General features: G+C 41.4%; 1 protein-coding gene across 2 annotated transcripts in view; it reads left to right on the top strand.

Moving 5' to 3' along the window:
• The window catches only part of vps53 (VPS53 subunit of GARP complex), a 272,128-nt gene extending 250,239 nt beyond the window's left edge, over positions 1 to 21,889 (top strand). Inside the window, exons 21-22 of one of the 2 annotated variants that reach the window (XM_063031948.1) lie at positions 16,681 to 16,785; positions 17,467 to 21,889. In XM_063031948.1, the coding sequence (XP_062888018.1) occupies positions 16,681 to 16,785; positions 17,467 to 17,637 (276 nt within the window). In that variant the 3' untranslated portion in view covers positions 17,638 to 21,889. The remainder of the gene's footprint in view (positions 1 to 16,680; positions 16,786 to 17,466) is intronic. The other variant, XM_063031949.1, reaches the window with a different exon arrangement.
• Positions 21,890 to 22,681: the final 792 nt, after the last annotated feature.

Below are 22,681 nucleotides of genomic sequence, written 5' to 3'. Positions count from 1 at the left end.
GCCCCTCCTGGCTAAGAAAATTACTTTATTATCGGAGATGATGTCTTTCAAATCAAATGAGAACTGAAGCCCTGTTGGCCCCTGGTTCTCCCTCTCTCTGGACCACCATGAGTAGATTGAGCTGCAGGGGTGGGCCTTGCATGCAAGTGCAAAGTTCAAAGTAAAGTTGATCATCAGAGGACATGCACGTCACCACAAACAACCCTGAGATTCTTTTTCTGCAGGCATACCTAGCACATCTATAGAACAGTAATTGTCAACTGTAAACCAACTGTGCAAATGCAGATATAAATGAAGAGCTACCATACTTGCCTTCGTTGCAATAGCGGCTGTGTTTCAGAAGTTGGTAATTGTTGGTGAAGTGCTGAATGAATCCACTGGGGAAGTCGAAAGCCCAATGTCCGCGTATCTAGAGGCTGGAGGTGACCTGTGCTATAGGGTTGGTGGACTGCCTGTGTATGCACGAGGGTGGACAGGAGGGAGGAAAGAGGCCTCGTTTTGCTGCTGTTCATCTTATGTTTTGATGTATATGTGATAAATGAATTAAACTGACTCTGAATATACGAATAAGCATTCTCAGTGCAAGCCCTTTCCCAGCATAAAACATACTGTAACTAGTTCAAATCACCTGAGAGCACCATGCTAAAAACTCTGAGATCAGTATCTGCTTGAACTGTTGCACTGCCCTTTCCTAACTAAGCATGTTGATATTCCTTTCGTGGACAGTGCCTCAGTATAGTTGGAATGCCATTAACATGCTCTGAAAAGCAAACTGTCACTGATGTGCCGATGCACATCAAAGAAGTGACTGAATAAACAAAACGAGATTTTGAGACTAACTTTCTTTTGGAGGCTGGCCAGCATCCTGTGCTGCCTCATTTAAATGAGGTACTGATTGGAATGCTTCAACAGTCCGTGTGTTCATCTGGGCATGTGGGTACTTTGCATAGTATCATGGATTCTGTACTATAAATAAAATTCATATCCAGTGGCTGTGTTAGTATATAAAATCCATGTGTTCAGCATGCTCAAGTGTTAAGGCACAAAGCGCTTTTATATTGTGGCTTATCAAGTTATTTAAACACTTCTAATGAGAAATTATTCTTGGATGGGAATGACTTGTTGTTGCCTTTGCCTCAGTTATGACTTTGTGCACAGCTGGATATTATAACCAGCTGCTGGTGAGTGATTTGTTAACTGGTTTTGCTGTGAGGTCGAATAAAGTATTGACCAGGAATATTTGGAGAAACGTTGGCCAACAGCACCCACAATAGTGCTCTGGGATCTTCCATGCCCTCAGTTTGTCTCGGCAGATCCCCAGTCACTAACCTCACTTGGGCCAGTTTGTGGCAAGGGCAGGGGGAGGTTGAGAGCACGTGACGAAGGACGTGGGTCACCACACATGGAGAGAAGATGGCGGCAGCTCTCCCTAGGATCTTCTTGGACACTATCCAATGCCTGATCTGCAAACCAGCCCTTGGGGGTAGGGAAATTTCTCACCCCTTGACCAAAGAATGATGGCTTGTAAGAGCCAAAAAAAAAGAGAGGCACCAAATGTGCTGTAAAATCAGAAGGAAAAATAAATGCTAATTCTTAGAATTTCAAAAATGTTGGAGTTAAGCTCTTGGGAGTATATGGCATTTAGCTTTTCAAGGTTTCTTTTAAAACTGCCTCCACCTTCGGTATGAAATTCTAAAGGAACATACAGCAAGCTACAGCTGCTGCTAATTCTTCTGCCAAATGCTGCTTGATAAAACTTTACCCCAAACTAAAGAATCTGAGACAGGTACGGTCACAGTTTGTATATATTTTAGAGAAATCATTTTCATATGGAGTTTGCCAGACAATGCAAATCACCTTCCCCATTTCTCAACTTAAGTGTAAGTCTTTAATTTTAGAGACTTAAACTTCTATAGATGTGCGGTGGAGACTGTATTGGCTGGCTGCATAAAGCGTGGTATGGAAATACAAATGTCCTTGTACGGAAAAGCCTACAAAAAGTAGCAGATATGGCCCAGTCCATCACGGGTAAAGCCCTCCCTACTATTGAGCACGCTTACACGAAGTGTTGTTGCAGGAAAGAGGCATCCATCATCAGCTGCTGCCATCAGGACAGAGGAACAGGAGCCTCAGGGCTCTCACCACCATGTTCAGGAACAGTTGTTACCCCGCAACTATCAGACTCTTGAACCAGAGGGGATAACTTCACTCAACTTCATTTGCCCCATTATTAAGATGTTCCCTCAACCTATGGACTCTTTTTCAGGGACTCTTCATCACATGTTCTTGATATTTATTGTTTATTTTTTTCTTTGTTTTTGTATTTGCAGTTTGTTGTTTTTTGCACACTGGTTGAACTCGAGTTGTGGACTTTCAGTGAGTCTATTATGGTTATAGATTTACTGAGTATGTCTGCAAGAAAATTAATCTCAAGGTTGTATATGGTGACAAATACGTACTTTAAATATAACTTTGAACTTTAGCCTTGCCAAGCATACTAAGCATATTATTGTAGCATTGCTGCAATAATAGATGTTTTGGTGCTCGATGTGAATGTGATCAGTCCCTCTCCTTTCTGAGGTATTCACTCTTACTGTGGCAAATCAGTTTGCCATCTGCTACCTAACCCTTTGTGGATTGTATATCTGTAAAACATTGGGATATAACAAGTTATTGACTAGAAACAAACAGTGAATGATGGGCAAGCGCAATGGTGCAGCCAGTAAAGCTGCTGTCTCACCGCATCGAGGACCCGTGATCAATCCTGAGCTCCAGTGCACCCTGTCTGGAGTTTGCACGTTCCCCCTGAGGCTGCATGGGTTTCCTCCGGGTGCTCTGGTTTCCTCCCACAGTCCAAAGTAGTACCAGTTGGTAGATTAATTGGTCATTGTGAATTGTCCCGTGATTAGGCTAGGGTAAAATCAGGGGTTTCTAGTCAGCGCGGTTCGAAGGGCCGGAAGGGCCTGTTCCTCACCATATCTCAATAAATAAAAGTAAAACAAAAAGCAAGTGGGTTGGTGGGTTAATTGACCACTTTAATTTTCCCTAGTGCACAGCAGATAAGTGGTAGAATCTGAGGTGGGGGGGAGTTAACAGGAATGTGTGGAGGCATTAAAAAAAATGGGATTAATGTAGGATCAGTGTAAGTCAGTGGTTGATGGTCAGCATTTTCTCAGTGAGTCAAAAGGCTATAATTATATGACTGAATCGATGAGCGCCCCTTAATGTGACATCATGGGTGCAATGTGACCAATGGGCACTTTTTTAATGTAGTATTCAATGCAAGAATGACATCTAATGCATGATTCGTAAGATGGAAAGCATTAATTGGCCATTATCCTTGAAATGTGTCCTGAAGGTTTATTTCTGAGCGATTTACACCCCAGACTTAAACTACCCAGAAGTCAACCAAAGTGACAGTAATGCATGAATTTGACCTCCACAAAGCTAAAGAAGGAAATAATTGACTAATATTTCCTGTTATATGTGCTACATGTGATTCTTGAAAGTGTACAGACCCCAGTCATCTTCAGCTGCCCCCATATTGGGGATTTTCACTGATGATTTTCCATTTGTTTTTCCATGTTCTTGTACTACTGATCCATTCCACATGGAACATCCACTCACACCTCCCCCGCCCCCCCCCCCAGCTTCTGTACGAAGGAGTTCTTGCCCTCAATGATTTATGCCTCCATTGTAGTACTTTGTCTGATCTGAGTTCACTGCCCTCCTCTCCTCCCACCATACTAGTCTTTGAACAATACCTTACCCAAGATCTCTCCATTCCTCTTGTTCCATTAATGACTGCTATGCCTTCAGCTGACTCAGCACACCTTAAATCTGAAGATTCCTTACAAAGATGTTTCAGTGTTCCAACAGTATCTGCATTTAATTTGTCATTGGTTTTGAAAAGTTTTTGAATACCCTGCAATATGCAGCTCCATTGTCTCCCCTTAAATATATCTATTTGACAGCACTTTTGGTGTATTTTAATGATTCCTTTTGTAGAGTGGTGCTGGGTTTTATCTGATAATTACGCCTACAAAAGAGTTATACAATCTCGCAGCACAGAAACAGGTGCCTTGGTCACCATGTCCATTGCTGACCTATTTATACTGATCTGATAAAACAGCACTTGGTCTGTAGCCTGCCGTGCCTTGGTGATTCAGATGCTCATCCAGATACTGCTGAAATGTTCTGGCAGCACATGGTATCACCAACCAGTCAGGCAGTGCATTCCAGACTTCAGGCTTCCTCTCGGTGAAAAAATTATTTCCCAGATTTCTTCTTAGCTTCTTACCACTTGCCCTAAAACTTGCTGCAGTTGTAGGTACATCTGCTATGAAAGAAGATGACTGCTGTCTACCTCAATCTAAAGTATAATTTTGTATACCTTTATCAGGTCGCCCTTCACCCTCCTCTACTCGAACGCAAACAAACCCAGCCACAGTAGTGTAACACTTTGCAGCACCAGTGATCAGAAGATCGGGGCTCAATTCCTGCCACTGTCTGAAAGGAGTTTGTACGTTCTGCGCATGATGTGTGGCTTTCCTCTGTGCTCTGGTTTTCTCCCACATTCCAAAAGGTAGAAGGTTTAGGGTTAGTTAAATTGTGGGCACGGCAACACTTGCGGACTGCCAACATCTTCAGGCTGTGTTGGTCGTGAAACAATGCATTTTACTGAATGTTTCGATGTAATAAAGGTAATCTTTAATCTTTTCATTCAGTTGCTCCTCCTGCTCAAATGCTGCTTTCCAAGTGACAGCCATACCCAGCACCCTCTCCAGTGTGGGCCTGGCCATCCTACAGTGTGGCACTCCAGCTGTGGCCTAAATAGTGTTAGGATTTCCAACATTACAAGCTCTAAAATTGTAAGCTGCCATTGTAGTCAGGAAAAGAAGAAATGGGAGCCTGTTATACTGTTCCCTATCGTACACGAACATCAAAGACAAAATCTTCCTAATTGCTGTTAGATAAGGGTGGAAGAAGAAAATCTGGCAGATAGAATTTATAAAAGAGCGGCACTGTAGTTTAGTGGTTAACACATCACTTTACAGTACCAGCGATTACTAATCGGTGTTCAGTTCCTGCTACTGCCTATAAGGAGGTTGTACGTTCTCCCCATGACCACATGGGTTTTTCCTGGGCAGACAGTCAGTATTTACGATGTGTGATTTAACTAGTGTCCTAGTTTCCTCTGGTTTCCTCCCACATTCCAAATACATATGGTTAGGGTTATGGTTAGTGAGTTGTTGGCATGCTGTGTTGGCACCAGAAGCATGGTGCTGCCCCCAGCACCATCCTTGGACTGTTGGTCACCAAGGCATTTTACTCTGTTTCCATAAGATCATAAGACATAGGAGCAGAATTAGGCCATTTGGCCCATCAAGTCCGTTTCAATGCACTTGTACATGTGACAAATAAAGCTAACCTTTAAAAGAATAAATAAGTAACCAGCATTTGAACTTGGAATGTACTCTGTGTGGCTTTTGCTATTGGAGATTAGATTCCTCTTAGGATGGGAAAACAGCTGCATCATTCCACGGCAGAAACACCTGAGCTGCAGCGTGTGAAGGTAATAACAGTATCATGTTTCGAGGGCTGGAGAGTAACCGAGTTGAATAACCTGACCTTTGACACGTCCTGCTGCAGCCAGTTATGTTTTCCGTGTTAGCAAGGCTCCCACTGAGCACAACCATGTATGATTGCCTCATGTAGCACTGACTTGAGCACGATAAATTACTGCTGTCAAAAACAGCCCTGCTATATAATAAGCCCAGGTGTTTTCCTTTTAAATGAAAATATCTGGTCACAGTAAAAGAGTAGGGGGTAACAGAACAGTGTTAGCTTGGTTGGTGCTAGCCGGAGGAGGTTTGGTTGGTGGTAGCTGGAGGTGGCCTTTGTTCATGTTCGGTGTAGACATTCCGGAAATTGGCAGTCTTTTCCACTTCTTTTTTCAGCATCCTCAATAGGAACACACAAAAAAGTAAATCAAGATTGTATTTCAGAGCATTCTGGCTCTGTATTTTTAGCTTTGGCTTTGAAGTCTGCATCCACTGACATAACTCCCTAGGGAAAGTCATTGCTTCAACTGCAGTCAATGCCTGGAATGAGCCTTTGCCTAGTCCGCAAAGAAAATGTGTCCTTCACCTTCCCTTTTGGTGCAGTCAGTATAGAACTTACCAGTATGGTTCCAAGTTTGTTTTATTTGATGGTTTTCACTGAGTAAGATTGATCGCCAGGACCTGTTACATTAATGGTGGGAATGTGATGACAAAATATCCCAAACCCAGACACTCAAGGGATACTTGCGAGACCAACATTTATCAATGAAGTAGATCACAAGGAATGCCTTGTAGAGGGAGTGGTATATTATTCCGGCAATATAAAGTGGACATGACCTCTTAGCTGATGATTTCCTTTTTATATCTCAAATAAATCAGTTCCAAAACAAAGTGAAATTAGAGGGACTTGCTAAAATTGTCTGAAATATTAACTGGTATTGAATCTAGATTTTTGTTATCTCTGTAAATCATGAATGTCATGTTAAGAACACAAGCACAACTTAGCAGTGTTGTACTGGGTAGTTACTCAGCAATTATGAGCTAACCAGTATCCTGGTTAATTCTTATTTTGAAATTTGTGTTTGCATTGGAGAGAGTGGATGAGGAATAAGGTGTGGAAATTGTAGTCCTTGAGTAGAAAGTAAGGTATTTGGTAGATATTTGTGCTTTTATTTTGATAGATTAATGAACTTTTTATAACACGCTGGCAGGCAACCACTGTTCATTTATTTGAGATACAACCCTTCCAGCCCTTCAGGCTGCGCTGCCCAGCAACCCCTGATTTAACTCTAGCTGGATCATGGGACAATTTACAATGACCAATTAACTTACTAACCAGTACATCTTTAGACTGTGGGAGGAAACCAGAGCACCCAGAGAAAGCCCACGCATTCCGTGGGGAGGACATACGACTCCGTACATCAGAATTGAACTCGGAACTCTGATGCCCCGAGCTGTAATAGCGTCACACTAACTGCTTCGCTACTGTGGCACCACGCTATTGTTTTAGGAACTTTCATTGTTCATCTATGAGTGATTCGCAGAGGATAAGAAGCTAGAGGATAATAGATATGTGGTGAACACCAGATCCTGTAGATTCCAGATGTCCTCATTCAGACCTATGTGTACCTTGTGTTGAGGATCAGGCCATAACCACGAGATTCTGCAGATGCTGGAAATCCAGAGTAACATACACAAAATGTTGGAGGAACTCAGCAGGTCAAGCAGCAACTATAGAGAGGAATATACAGTCAAAACTTTGGGCTGAGTCCTGACAAGAGGTCTAAGCCTGAAATGTTGACTGTTTATTCCTTTCCATAGGTGCCGCCTGACCTACTGAGTTTCTCCAGCTTTTTGTGTGTTACTCTTAAGTGGAAGTTTTGTGCTGAGCTACCATAAGGTTTACATTATGCTTGCATGTCTCTTAAAATAAATCTCATTCAATATGTGAAACATAATGCCTACATTTTTAAAACAGTGTTATTGTTACTTGATCAGGTAAAATATTCCACAGCAGAGCTGGATTATGCAAAAGTCATGACACTTTTAGTAAATTTACAAGGATGTTGCCAAGAGTTGAGGACCTAAGTCACGGGCAAAGGTTGAATAGGTTAGGACTGTATTTCCTAGAGCATAGGAGAATGAGGGGAAATTTGATAGAGGTAGAGAAATTTATGAGGGGTATAGATAGGGTTAATGTAAACAGGCTTTTTTCCCCACTGATGTTGGGTGAAACTGGAACTAGAGGTCATGGGTTAAAGGGTGAAATGTTAAGGGGAACGTCATGGGGAACTTCTTAACTCAGAGGGTGTTGAGAGTGTGGAACAAATTGCCAGCAGAAGTGGCGGATGTGGGTTTAATCTCAACTCTTAAAGGAATTTAGATAGATACATGGATGGGAGGGGAATGGAGGGCTATGGTCCAGTTGCAGGTCGATAGAATAATAATCTGCCATGGACTGCATGAGCTGAACAGCCTGTTTCTGTTGTGTTCTGTGACTCTATCAGCGAGACAGATCACTAACAGGAGAACAGTGTGAACTTGCCAGTGTATTCCTCCTTTTGGAACTTATCATCCTAATAAAGGAATCAGCTGCTAGTGCGTGAGATGTTTCCCATTAATCATTAGTCGCAGCAGCCTCGCATGTGGTTGTTTTGTACCTTGCTTGCCACTTTTCATTTCATTGCCAATAGGGGTAACTTTTATGCGGCTGGGATAAAATGTATCCCAGATTCTTCAAAAGAGAGAAAGGAGGAAATAGCACAGGCTCTATCATTTACCAATCTTCTTTGGCTACAGGCATGGTGCCAGAGGACTGGAAGATTACTGATGTTGTACCATTGTTTAAAAAAAATTACACGCAACTACTAGCTGGTCAACTGAACATCAATCAGTTTTGGGCTGATTGTTGGGAAGAATTCTGGAAGTTGACTTAAAGAGGTAAATCAAGGGTAGTAAGCATGGATTTGATAAAGTTGTATGTGACTGGTTTAATTGAAATGTTTAAAGTGGTTTCAAGAAGGCTTGATGTGGGTAGAACATTTAGTATATTAAGCATGGATTTTGGTGAGACATTTGATAAAGTCCCATATGGGTAACTTGATCAACAAAGTAAAAACCCTTGGGAGCCAAGGGGAAGTGGCAAGTTGGGTTAAAGTAATACACAAAATCCTGGAGGAACTCAGCAGGCCAGGCAACATTTATGGAAAAGAGTAAACAGTCGACGTTTCAGGCTGAGACCCTTCATCAGGACAGTTGGATTAAAACTTGGTTCTGTAGGAAAATGTTATTAATTAATTAATTAGAGATCCAGCACAGCGACAAGCTCTTCCAGCCCAATAAGCCCGTGCCTCCCAATTAAACCCATGTGTCTTTGGGAAGTGAGAGGAAACCACAACAGCCAAAGGAAACCCACGTGTCACAGAGAGAACGTGTAAACTCCTTACAGCGGTGGGAAGTGAATTCAGCTTTCTGGTGCTACAGTAGCGGTTACATTTGACAGGGTTTTTGGTGCTCGGAACACGAGGCGGAGGATCCCTGGGCTCAGAAAGGGAGGGGTTTTGGAGAGCATATCCAAAGGGCATTGAGTGTAGCAGGGCAGGCGGGTCAGGTAGTTAAGAAGACATTAGTGTCTGAGGCATAAAGAAAAAGAGCAGGAAGTTCATGATAGAACTGTGTGAAAATGATAGACTGCAATTGGAGCCTCCAGTTTTTTAGGCTGCAGTTATGACCCGTCAACCATCAGGCTCTTGAAACAAAGGGGATAACTTCATTCACCTTCACTCGCCCCGTCACTGAAATGTTTCCACGACCTATGGACTCACTTTCAAGGACTCTTCATATCATGTTCTTGATATTTATTGCTTATTTATTATTATTATTATTATTATTTATTTTTGTACTTGAACAGTTTGTTATCTTTTGCACACTGGTTGACGCCCAAGTTGGTGCAGTCTTTCATTGATTCTATTATGGTTATTGTTCTATTACGGATTTATTGAGTACGCTGCAGGAAAAGGAATCTCAGAGTTGTGTATGGTGACGTGTATTTACTTTGATAATAGATTTGCTTCAGAATTTGAACTCTGAGTATTGTATGGCGTCTGATCACCTCACTGCAGGAAGAATATGATTATACTAGAGAAGGCACACAGGCGATTCACAAGGATGATGCTGGGACTCAGGAATATGTGTGGTGAGGAGAAACTGACTAGTCTGGGTTTGTTTGCCTCTAAACAAATTTAATGTGTGAAGTCACATGAGGCAGGCAAGGGAACAGGAAAGGCCAATTCCCGTAGCAGAGAGTACAATGACTAAAGGCATAAATTCAAGCTAATTGGTGGAAGGGGAGGTGAGCAGTGGGGGGTCTGGTACTCACTGCCTGAAGCGTGGAAGAGGCAGAAATCCTCAGTACATTAAAAAAACATCTGGATATCTTACCTTTATACTTCACAAGCTGGAAAGCAGGTTTAAGTTCAGCTGTCTATTTCTGACCAGCACATATCTCGGTGCTGAAATTTCTACGAACCTAATACCGCTATGCTTGAACCTCCCAAACCTACCAACTCTACCAAGAGGAAGGATGTGGCCAGAAGGTGCATGGTGATACTGCTCACCATCCTCACAGGGAAACACGTAGTCGTCCCTTCGTCGTCACCGGGTCTAAGACCAGGAGCTCCCTCCCCACAGCACAGACGTACTCAGGCTGCTCACTGCCAGCTTCCAAGGACATTTAGGAACATGAACTAAACGCTGGGCTTGTCGACGATGTAGTAAGCCCTGTACAAGGCCGACTTTGAACTGTCGAAACAGGAGACCATTGCCCTTGTCAATTTACATACCTGCAGGGTAATCCAGTACTCTGGTGGCTCACCACCCACTACACAATGCTGGGGGAGCTCAGTAGGTCAGGCATCATCTACGGAGAAAATTAACTTTGTCTTTTCATGCTGGGACCCTTCGCCAGGATTGGAAAGGAAGGGAGCAGAAGCTAGAATAAGGTGGTGTGGGGGGGGGGGTCACCTCACAGCTAATTACATTATCCTCCTTTCCCCACCCTCTCAGCTCAGATTCTGGTTTAATGTCAGTGGCATATGTCGTGAAATTTGTTGTTTTGTGGCAGCAGTACATTGCAATACATGGTAATAAAAGCTATAAATTACAATAAGTATACATTGAAAAAAAATTAAATAAGTACTGCAAAAAAAAAGGAGGAAAAATAGTGAAGTAGTGTTCATGGGTTCATGTCCGTTCAGAAATCTGGTGGCGGAAGGGAAGAAGTGGGTCCCGAAATGTTGAGGGTGTGTCTTCAGTCTCCTGTATCTCTTCCTTGGTGGTAGCAGTGAGAAGAGGACATGTCTGGGTGATGGGGGTCCTTAATGATGAATGCTGCCTTTTTTGAGGCATCGCCTTTTGAAGCTGTCCTACATGCATACCATGCAGATTTTCAGCATCTGCAAAATCTTTTGTCATCACACACCGAATGCATTACAAATATCCTACACTAAAGAGAGTTGTACAGCTTGTTATTAACAAAAGATCTTCAGATAATAAACACTTTTCTGCTTGTAACTTGCATCTGACTAACTTCGCCCTGTGTTTTGTTAATGCTATTAAGCTTGATGTCAGAATGGTATCAGGCGGCACAATAGCATAGCGGTAAGCAGAACACTATTACAGTTCAATTCCACTACAGTCTGTAAGGAGTTTGTACATTCTCCCCATCACTGTGTGGGTTTCCTCCGGGTGCTCTGGTTTCCTCCGATATTCCAAATATGTACGAATTAGTAGGTTAGTTGCTCATGTGGGTTTAATTGGGCTGGAAGACCCTGTTACTGTGCCATATTAAATAAATAAGACTAAGATGTTTTCAATGCTGTTGCACATGTATATGACTTAAGGCTGATTTATACTTCTGCGTCAACTCGACGCCATACGTACAGCGTAGCCGCGAACCCTACGCAGAGCCTACGTGGATCCCTACGCTGTAGCCTGACACGCACCTCTCCCAAAATGTAACTGCGCGTCGCGGCAATGCAGACCGAACAACTGTGATTGGTCTGCTTGGTAGCATCACATTTCCTCCTACGCTGCAATAGCTTCCCATTGGGCAACTGAAGGGCATGGAAGGAACTCTGGCTGCAATGCTTTCTGTGAAGCTTTACAGACCTCCGAAATTATGGAGGACACATTTCGCTTTTATAAAAAAAGACGCTCGCTTCTTGTTTACCCCAAGAAAGACTACCATGACCACGAAGCCTTGCGCGGGCAGGTGTGTGCGCATGCATGATGTGCCCGAATTGCAGAGCGATGCAGACACACCAATGCACAAGTATAAATGCTCACAATGCACATAGGCCACTTGCGTAGGTTATGGCGTCCATTTGACGCACAAGTATAAATCAGCCTTTACTGTGAGCAAGCTAATAATAGACATGATAAATCTTTTCTTATTTGTCTTATTGGTCCCTGTTGGATCCGACTGTTTAATTCTTAGACCGGACTGTTATAATTTTTACTTTCTTTGCAGTTTAACAATTAATTATCTGCTTGTATTTTAATTAGTTCTTATATGCATGTAACAGTTTAATACGCCGCTAGTGGTCATACAAAGTGTAATTCTGGAAGCTGCTTTGTTCTCCCTCATTTGAATAAGTGCCTTCTCATTGGTTGATCTTATCTACAAATTTAAATAGATATTTTCTTATCTCTGCAGTATAAACATAGCTGACTGCAATGCAGCTTGGTATCTTATTTCTTGTGTCTCTCTTTGCTTCATAAACCTCTCTCACTATCTGATTCAATTTTCCTTTGTTCTATCAGCGCTTAATAAAACAATCTTGAAGCAACAGGTTTTGTGCTTCTTTCCTGACTTCTGAAAGAACCCTGAATTAAAACATCAGAACCCCCATCATCCCCCAAGTATAGTTCTATAAGGTTTCTATCATAGTAATACTTGTATTACGTGGGCACGTGGCCAAGTGGTTAAGGCATTCGACTAGCGACCTGAAGGTTGTGAGTTCGAGCTCCAGCCGAGGCAGCGTGTTGTGTCCTTGAGCAAGGCACTTAACCACACAGTGCTCTGCGACGACACTGGTGCCAAGCTGTATGGGTCCTAATGCCCTTCCCTTGGACAACATTGGTGTCGTGGAGAGGGGAGACTTGCAGCATGGGCAACTGCTGGTCTTCCATACAACCTTGCCCAGGCCTGCGCCCTGGAGAGTGAAGACTTTCCAGGTGCAGATCCGTGGTCTCGCAAGACTAACAGCTGCCTGTCCTCCAATACTTGTAGTAACAAACTCTGACAACCAGATTCACCAGTACAACGTTTCCATGAGGAAACATACCAAAACAAGTAACTTGTGAGCTGCCTACACTCAAAATGATCATTATTCTCATTTTTTAATTTCCTGGGTTTTAATCATTTTCCTTTTAATTCATGGGTGCACCACTCGTCCTCAAAATCCAGTTTCATGAGTCATTTTCCTTGCCCTTCGTAAAGTGAAATCAGCAATAGGGATTAGCTGCTTTTAGATTCTCCATTGACCCTTTAGTTCAAAATTCGAAATAAAGCTTATTATCAAAGTACAAGTATACTACCCTGAGATTCATTTCTTCTGGACATTAACAGTAAAGGCAAAGAAACACAATAGAATCAATAGAAAACTAAACAACCCACATGCAAAAGACAACAAATTGTGCAAAAAGAAAAAGAAATTATTAATAATAAATTAATAAATAACAGTGAGAACATGAGCTGTAGAGTTCGTGGAACTGTGTCCATAGGTTGTGGAATCACTTCAGAGTTGGGGTGAGTGAAGTTATCCACACTGTTTCAGGAGCCTGATGGTTGAAGGGTAATAACTTCCCGAACCTGGTGTTGTCAGACCTAAGGCTCCTGTACCTCCTTCCTGATGGCAGCAGCGAGAAGAGAGCATGACCTGGATGGTGGGGATCCTTGATGATGGATGCTGCTTCCTTGTGATAGTGCTCCTTGTAGATGCACTCACTGGTGGGGAAGACTTTACCTGTGATGGACTGGACTGTATCCAGATAGAGTCTTTTTAATTTTTTTATTTATTGAGATACAGTGCGGAGTATTCACTTATGGCCCTTTGAGCCGTGCAGCCCAGCAATCCCGATTTAACTCCAAGCTAATCACGGAACGATTCACAATGAATGACCAATTAGTCTCTTAAGTGTTACATTTTTGGAATGTGGGAAGAAACCAGAGTACCTGAAGGAAACCCACAGGGTCACAGGGAGAACATACAAGCCACTCACAGAAATTTTGTTGTAATTGCAAAATAATTTCCTTTTAAAGAAAAGGGGGTCAGCAATGTAACATAATATTCGTATGGATGTTTGTTAGTCTGGGGAATTTTAAGAGTTGCACAATGAACCATGATCTAATCGAAAGGTGCAATAGGCTCAAGGAGCTGAATAACTCACTCCTGTTCTTGCAGCTTGCAGACTGAAAGTCAGAAACAGCTGTAATTGGCTCTCTAATTGACCCCAGGAGTTTATAAACCATTAATTAGCACCACCACTTGCTCTGCTTCCCCACAGTAGTGAAGCAGTTGTCCTAAAGAAAACAGGTCCAATTCAACACAGCTTTACTTAATTGGCAAACAATCTGCACCCTATTTTAAAAATGAGTGTGTCTTTATCCTTCTCTCTGTTGGTTCTCAAAGTTCAATAAATGCATTTCTTGTTTTATTTTACCCAGAATTCTGCTTTAAATTCAAATTTTCCACAAATAATTTAACAAATAATAAGGTGCATTTATGACACAAGTTTAGAAAGTAAACTGTGTAACACCACTGACACTTCATACATGATGAGACCTGGGTGGTGGCAGGGAGTTCACTATTGATATACATTGATGACCACCCCCCCCCCCCACACCCCCAACCAAAAGGCGCACCTTGAACAAATCAAGAGGTTCTTTTTAGTGTAGAGCTGGGGAAGCCCCAGTTGCAAAATAAATTCTGTGTTAGCCTTTCCACAGTGGCTGGTCTGCACTTCATTAAATTCCTAATTTTGGCAAAATTGCTAAAAAGAAAAAGGAACCCAGCAGAGGCGGTTTGACTTTCCACAGCAAAGCCTTGTATTATTAATGCTGGTTGCACATATGTTTTTCCCCGGTATCTGCTGTTGGAAGTGTCACAGTTTGCCTGTCTATCACCCTGCATGGTGGATCTACTGAATCCTTCACCATGAAATACAAATGCCAACTTTGTAAGAGAAAGTCTGCACTATTTCTACTTCTATACGTCAAGTATTGGAGAAGATTGATCTTGTTAATGGGACATATTTATGGATGGTGTAAAACTACCTTGAAAATAATTGCTTCAATCAAATAAAAACAAATGATTGCATCTGAAGAGAGAAGTTTCATGTATGTTGTTCTCTTGCCAACAACAACTGGACCCATTAGAGCAGGGGTTCCCAACCCGGGGTCCTCGGACCCCTCAGTCAATGGTAGGAGTCTTTGGCATAAGAAAGGTTGAGAACCCCTGCATTCGAGTCATAGAGTTATACTGCACAGAAGCAGGGTCTTTGACCCAACTCGTTCGTGTTGGCCAAGTTGTCTACCTCTGCTAGTCCCATTTGCCTGCATTTAGCCATATCTCTGTAAACCTTCCTTATATCCATGTACCATGTCTAAATATTTTTAAAGAATATAATTGTACCTGCCTCTACTGCTTCTACTGGCAACTCATCATACATACATACCACCTTCTGTGTTGAAATGTCCCTCTCGTTCCTTTTGACCCATTCCCCTCTCACTTTACCCTCTAAATCTAGACTCCTCTACCATGGAAAAAAAATGACAGTGACCATTGCCTTTCTGGGTCCTGTAAGAATGAGAGTCTGAACTTAAAAATTGAAGGACTATTAGCTCTCGCTCCTTCACGTCACATTGCAGAATCCATCCAAAATTAAGCCAGTGAAAAAAATCAAACTCAGTGACTTCTAGATTATCATTTTTTAAAGTCTTCACAGCATTTTGTAGAATAATGAAAAGCTCCCATAGTTTGAAGATTAGGAACAAGGGATCCGAATCATTGTGTTTATCGAAAATCTCAAGGTAAAGGCAAAATAAACAGAGAAAACTAGGTTCACTTAAGACTATGCCCTCCAGAGAGAAGGGGTAGTGCCAGTGATGAAGAGTTTGAGGACTTGGCTACAGGATGATGGTGAGGGTGGGGTGGCGACATGTCCATCAGTAGCTGGATAATAGGGAAACTCCCTCGGATCAGGCATTTGATCTAGATTCCAAACAAGAGAACATCTGCAGATGCTAGAAATCCAAGTAACACACACAAAATGCTGGAGAAACTCAGCAGGCCAGGCAGCGTCAATGGAAAAGAGTACAGTCGACACTTCGGGTCGAAACCCTTCGACAGGACTCAAGGACAAAAGATTTCGGCCTGAAGCGTCAACTGTACTTTTTTTTCCATAGATGCTGCCTGGTCTGCTGAGTTCCTCCAGCATTTTGTGTGTGTTGCTTTGATCTAGATCCAGTGACTTGTCCTCTTACTATAGGGGCCAGTGTCAGAAATTTCACTGTACCAATCAAAAGATGAACCAAAAGTTTTCTGTTTTGGTGTGGGAGGCCATCAGTTTATCTTCAACTAACAACAGTACAAAGTATTAAACCATCAAATATTTCAGTATTATTTGTGGGATTTGCTTTGTTGATGTTGAACTTCAGGAATCAGATTATCTTAATGGCACAATTTTGACATAGTACTGTATATAAACACCAGAGATCCTGAAGATGCTGGAAATTCAGAGCACCACACGCAAAATACTGGAATATCTAGGGAAAGGAATAAACAGTCGCTGTTTCGGGCCAGGGCCCTGCATCGCAGTCCTGATGAGGGATCTCTGTCTGAAACATTGACTGTTTATTCCTCTCCATAGGTGCTTCCAAATCTTCTGTGTTCCTCCAGCATTTTCTGTGTGTTGATTTGTTTTATATATATTTTTTTAAATATAATGAAGTATTGTAGTAACTCACGCAATTTGATAGTTGAACTAGTTAAAAAGCACAGCCAAATTCTAACAAATTATATTTTAAGCTATTTTTGTTTATTGTATTTTGCAGGTGGTTATGGCCCCCCACGAAGCATCAGTGGTGTTTGTAGATAATTACATCAAACTTCTGGCAGACTGCAGCACAGATACATTCCAGAAGGTTCTTGACATGAAGGTGAGACCATGTTAACCTTGGTTTGATCTCGGAGCAAACATGCTATGATACCAAAATGAAAACTTTTACTTTTCAGTTTCTAGCAATTCGCGGTTAGTCAGCCAGCCGCTGGAATAGCTCCCTTGTAGGTGCATTTGTGCCACTTGCTTCAATTTTGTGGTAGACTGGGGTTGTCGGTTTGAGAGAGTTATCAGGAGCACTGCATTTGCAGCGACCTTAGCATTGTCAAGGATCCCTCCCATCCATCCCACAATCTCTTTGACCCCTTACCATCAGGCAGGAGGACAAGGACTGTTTGGATGGGGAAAAGCTCCTTCCTCCAGCCCATGAGACTACTGAACTGCTTGCCACCACCAGGGTCTCATCACTTACGAGGCGCCAGCCTTATTATACTGCTTACTGTTTCCACTTTGTGTCGTAAACGCACCTTGTGCTTAGTGTGGGTCTTCTGAAATATATTTCATTATTTGTTAATTTATTTGCAGTAATATTACTTCACGTGGTGTTGTGTGTGAGTTACGGGTACTGTGTTGTGCACCTTGGTCCAGAGGAGCACTGTGTTGTTTGGTGGTATACGTGTTGGCAGTTCGATGACAGTAAACTTGAACTTGAAGGAAGCTTAGCTGCAAATCCTGAGCAGCGCGCACATTGATGGTGATGTCTTGCTTTCTGGATTTGCAGGGTTTGAAGCGGAGTGAGCAGAGCAGCATGCTGGAACTGTTCCGCCAGAGGCTGCCGGTTCCTCCTTCGGGGGGAGAGAACACTTTAACGACGGCACTGTCTGCCCCTTCCCCAGAGCAGGAATCTTCCAGGATCCGCAAACTGGAGAAACTCATTAAAAAGAGACTGTAAGCAAAGTACAAGGGTGACATTGGCCCAGATAACCCCCTGGCAATGGTCCTTTTCCCCTTCCTGCTCTTTTCCTTGGATCAGCACCATCCTGTTTGTTTCCTTCCCCCCCATGTTCCTGCAGATATGAATCCAGCCTTGCAACTGCGGTCATTTTCCATTTGTGACAACCTCCGGCCATGCAGAGCCTAGGAGTAACTCAAGAATTTAATGAGTAGTTGATGTTCTGTCAACCTGCACTGGAGTTGAAATTCTCTACCATAAGCATTTTTAAACTCTGATATTACAAGGCAAGCTCACGTTCCACCATGAAATGTATATAAAACCACAGCTAGAAAATTTCACACAAGATTTTATTCTGTGATTAACATTTTGCACAAAAAAAGTGTGTTTCTTAGAATTCGGACATGCAGCTACAGTTGTACAACAGTTCAAGGCGGGAGGTATTCTAAACATCAGAACGTAGGATTACTTCTTAGCAGGGGAGTAATCACCTAGCAATTACCTGAAACAGTTGCTACAGTGCCTACCACTCATCAGAACTGCACATAAAGGTGCTCTGTTGGAATTGCAAAGATCCTGTTATGGTGACAGATGTCGCCAGATGGAAATTGTGAAGAAACACTTAACACTAATCACTGAGGTGATGAAATCCCGTTCATTCCACCGTCCAGTAAATGACATGATTTTACTTCAGTGAAAAGGTTAGACATTTAATGTGTTGAATCTTGACATTTTGTCACATCCTGGAACTTATTTTCCGTAAAGCATTCCAGAACCCTTTAGAACATTACGGCCATTCTGAGTGTGTTCACTGTTAATATTAAAAGCAGCAACTGCCTCATTTGTCCAATCATCAAGGACTCTGTGCATCTGCAAAGTAATGAGATAAATTTTAAAGTTGTATCGTTATAAAGATAAGAAATTCTCAATATTCTTTAAATGGTGTAAAGTAAACTAAGATAGGTTGCTGATTAGGTATTTTTTAGTTTCTTTGAGCAGTTATTATTAGAATGTGATTAAAACATCAAGTAGAATCCCACCCCACATTGATCTCGGGAAAAGATTAGATCTATTTTATAACTCATCATTAATACCAACAAAAGATTAAAATCTAAAGACATTAATACACACTTCAAATAATATATCATTTAAAATTTCTCTCAACCATCTATTTCCTCAGTAGCTGCCATGTATTCTACTCCCTTTTCAACACAACTTTCTTGGCAAAATCTGGATTTCATTGGGTCAGATCTTCCCAGCAGGACAATGCTCTGGCATGAGAAAGTAGGGTCTTGTGTTTGGTCTGGAAACCACATGGGTGCCCTTTCCGACTTTGGTGTAATACCACTGTGGTCCTCAGAACTCAACCATTGTTGGAATAGCTTTACCTGCAAGAGCATGTAGAAGCAAAATGTTCAAAGCAGCCTCATAGGAAGTGTTAGCTCTATATTCCTACTTTAGAGAGCTTAGTACAACTGTAACATTGATTATTGTGCATAATGCCAATTGATGCAGGAAACTTAAAGATCTTGAGGGCCAAATCTCATTTTTAAAAACTCTGAAGCTCCATAGCATAAGCTAATAAAAAAAATAGTCATCTTTAAGCACAAGAGGAAATGTCTTGTTATTACTGGCCTTGATATTACAATCAGCAACTAGCTGCTGAATGCAAGAAATATCTGAGCTGACTGACTGCATTTCCCTGGGATAAACTTGTGCGACCCAAATTGGCTTGATCCTCGGAGCACAGAACCTTAGGAACCTCGCACAGGTAAATCCCGTCAAACGTGACAAAAATCTTCTTCAGCCCAATGAGTTGCACTCTGTACCTCGACTAGCCGTCAAAAACTGAGTGTTTCTGAACCCTTTAAAGATCATCTCAAGACAACTGAAGTTATTAACAGTGCTAAGTTATTAAAAATATAAAAACTGAAACACACAGAAATTTTAAAACACTTAGAAACTAATCTTAAAACCTCTACATAAATGAAAACAATTAATCAAAAGTGTAAATTACATAGAACATGCCTTTGTCCCTTCTATGTGAATGGAGACACTGTTTCTGAGCCAAGTTCTGGCAGATTCCTCAGAAGAAAGGCTGGATAATTGCCATTGCATCATGCTTCATTGGGAAAGCTTGTAAAGTACCACAAACAGCAGACGGTGGCTTTGGGACCTCAATCCCGGAGATGCGGTGAGGTACCACTCTTCTAATTTCCCTTCCTAAAGACTTGCTGGCCTGGATAATAAGCATCAGCAGTTTGTTCTGTTACTAGAGTTCATCATAGTTAAGTATTTGTAAATAAACCTATTGTCATCCAGTTAATTTATAGAGGGAAAGCAAGTCCAAGATCCACCTTCAGCAAGCCTGAAGTGTGGGCCACAGTCTTGAATATAATAACCTTAGCTTAGACTATCCTTATCCCACTGAAGATACAGTTAATGGCTAGAGATACATTCCATAAATAACAGAGGCAGCTGGGTATCATTCAGAAACAGAAGGTCCTGGGATAGTTTCTTTTCTATTTCAAGCCCTCTGCCCTCACCAGTCCCGAGTCGTGAAGCTGACTGTGATCACACAGATTCAGCATGGCTGAATCACCAGGAATGGGTACCAATCAAGAAATATAATATTCTACCTAATTCTGTGTCCCAGGACATCAAGGTAAACTCTTGCAACAGTATTTAAATATACCGTTGTTTAAACAAAAATATCAGCAGTGGGCTGAAGTAAATTCATTTGAATGTGCATCATGGCTGGAAGATCTTAAGTAATTATGAAAGGGTTCTGCCAGTGAAGGCCCATTTCCTGAATGTAGCTTTCAATGTATTTTGTAATGCCACTAAAATGATGAATTACTTGTGGAAGAATAACTGACTTGCCTCTAACTTAAGAAAACCTAGTGAAGTTTAACTAATGTCCACTTGGTATTTGTGAAGAAACCCAGTAATTTAATAATAACAGAAATAAATCCTTTACTAATCCTAAGTGGGAAATTGTAGAGAGAAGGCATGTCCAAGATCCATCTTGGGCCACAGTCTTGAATACAATAACCTTAGCTTTGTTGTGCTTGCTGAACTTGCTTTTCAGAAAAAAAGTCTTTGAAAATCATAACCCTAAAAAAAGGTGGCAGGATTGTCTATATTCAATGTACAGAAACACTGAAAGAGTTTGTCCTTTGCTCTCCCTGTAACTAGAAGCAGTATGTGTATATTGATGGGCCCCATGCTGAATGAAAAGCCCATTGAGCACAATCCCCTATTTTGAGAATCTTCCTTGCCTTTTATATTTATTGTGTTTATTTAAGGCTGGGTTCTTCTAAAGAACTTTCATGTGCCTGCTTTCAGGATGTAAATGTTCTTGATTACTTGTTTCTGTTAACTGTCCGGTGTCAATCTGGGACTGCACTTTTACAATTTCAGAACAGCCACCAGTTTGACTTTTGTGTAATGTTATAATGAGCCTATTGTGTAATTTTGGTAAATAAACGCACAGTTGGAACAGTTTCCTCATGAATATATTATGCTGACTTGAAGCCATGTATCTGTCACATTTGTCAGTGTTTGCGTGACACTTAGAATTGGGTTAATTAACTGAAGGATCAAGGAAGATCAGCTTTATTCACCATAGACATGGACTGGGAATTTGCTGTTCTGCGTTAGTGTAACACACAACAAAAACAGCAATATTCAACAACCATACAGAATAAAGAATAATATAAAAATGAGGTTAGAAATACAGATATGGAATAAAATGTATATCAATACCAGCATATATTTACAATGGAAACAGCATTATAAAAAATTGTTTCAAGTGTTTACAGTGCAGTGACTGAGGTAATAGATGGGGGGGGTCTAACTGTAACCTATTTTTAATTTCATGTGAACAACACCAATGAAATCTAAATCAATTTAATTAAACAACTCATTATTGCAACCAGGGTTTGTAGAGTGCTTTTTTTATTTGCTGTTTAGAGCCGCCGCTACAGCCACAAAACACCGTCACTTTGAAATTTCCTTCCGTACAAAATACTCAACCCTCTCCTTGAAATTCCCTTACATGTTACTTCAAGAAAACTGTTACCCTTTCACATTAATTGAGTGCCTCTTAAAATTGTGTGCGAATATCAGTTGTGTAAAAGGATCTAGCTACTAAAGCTCAAAAGTAATTTCTAGGCTGTTGACCTTTTGGTGGGTGGGAGGGGGCAATCAGTTCAATGTGATGAAGGCCACATTGAATCATGAACATGCAGTTTAATTATTTGATCATTATTTTAACATTCTGAAATCAATTTTAGTACCTCCCAAATTGTACTTTGTTAGGTCTGAATCAAAATTAAATGCATTTTGTTATGTCTGGCTGATCCTCACCCTCAGCTTGTTAGCTCAACAAATAGTCTAAACCTTGGGAGGTTTAGAGTGAAGATCTGAATGAGAACACACTACTGTTCATTAGGAATGTGAAAGCACTACTGCTTTGGGAACATTACCTTAGGACAAGGGACTTAATCTAACTTGGTGTACACTTACTTGACTGTGTCACGGTTGCTGATTCCTGATAGAAACAGCAGGAAAATCAGAGCTTCCTGATTGCTTTAGACTGGTGTGTTTGTGTTTGTGTGAGGGAGAGAAATAAAGAAAATGAAAAATAAACAATGCAGTAACTACTCACTCCCTTCGAAAGTTTTCATGTTTTATTGTTTTACAAAATTGTACACAGTGAGTTAAATTTGGCTTTTTTTGACTGATCAACAGAAAAAGACCCTTTCGTGTCAAAGTGAAAATAGATTTCTACAAAGTGATCTAGATTAATTACTAATATAAAACACAGAATCATTGATTGTATAATTAATGATCTTGTTGCACTATTACAGACTGGCAGGTATGTTGTGGCCATCACTGAATCGTGGCTGAAGGATGGTTGTAGTTGGGAGCTGAACGTCCAAGGTTACACGTTGTATCGGAGGGATAGGAAGGTAGGCAGAGGGGGTGGTGTGGCTCTGCTGGTAAAGAAAGGCATCAAATCAGTAGAAAGATGTGACAT

Source organism: Mobula hypostoma, chromosome 23 (genome assembly GCF_963921235.1).
Source record: "Mobula hypostoma chromosome 23, sMobHyp1.1, whole genome shotgun sequence".
Lineage (NCBI taxonomy): Eukaryota > Metazoa > Chordata > Chondrichthyes > Myliobatiformes > Myliobatidae > Mobula > Mobula hypostoma.
This window is presented reverse-complemented; position numbering and strand designations above follow the sequence as displayed.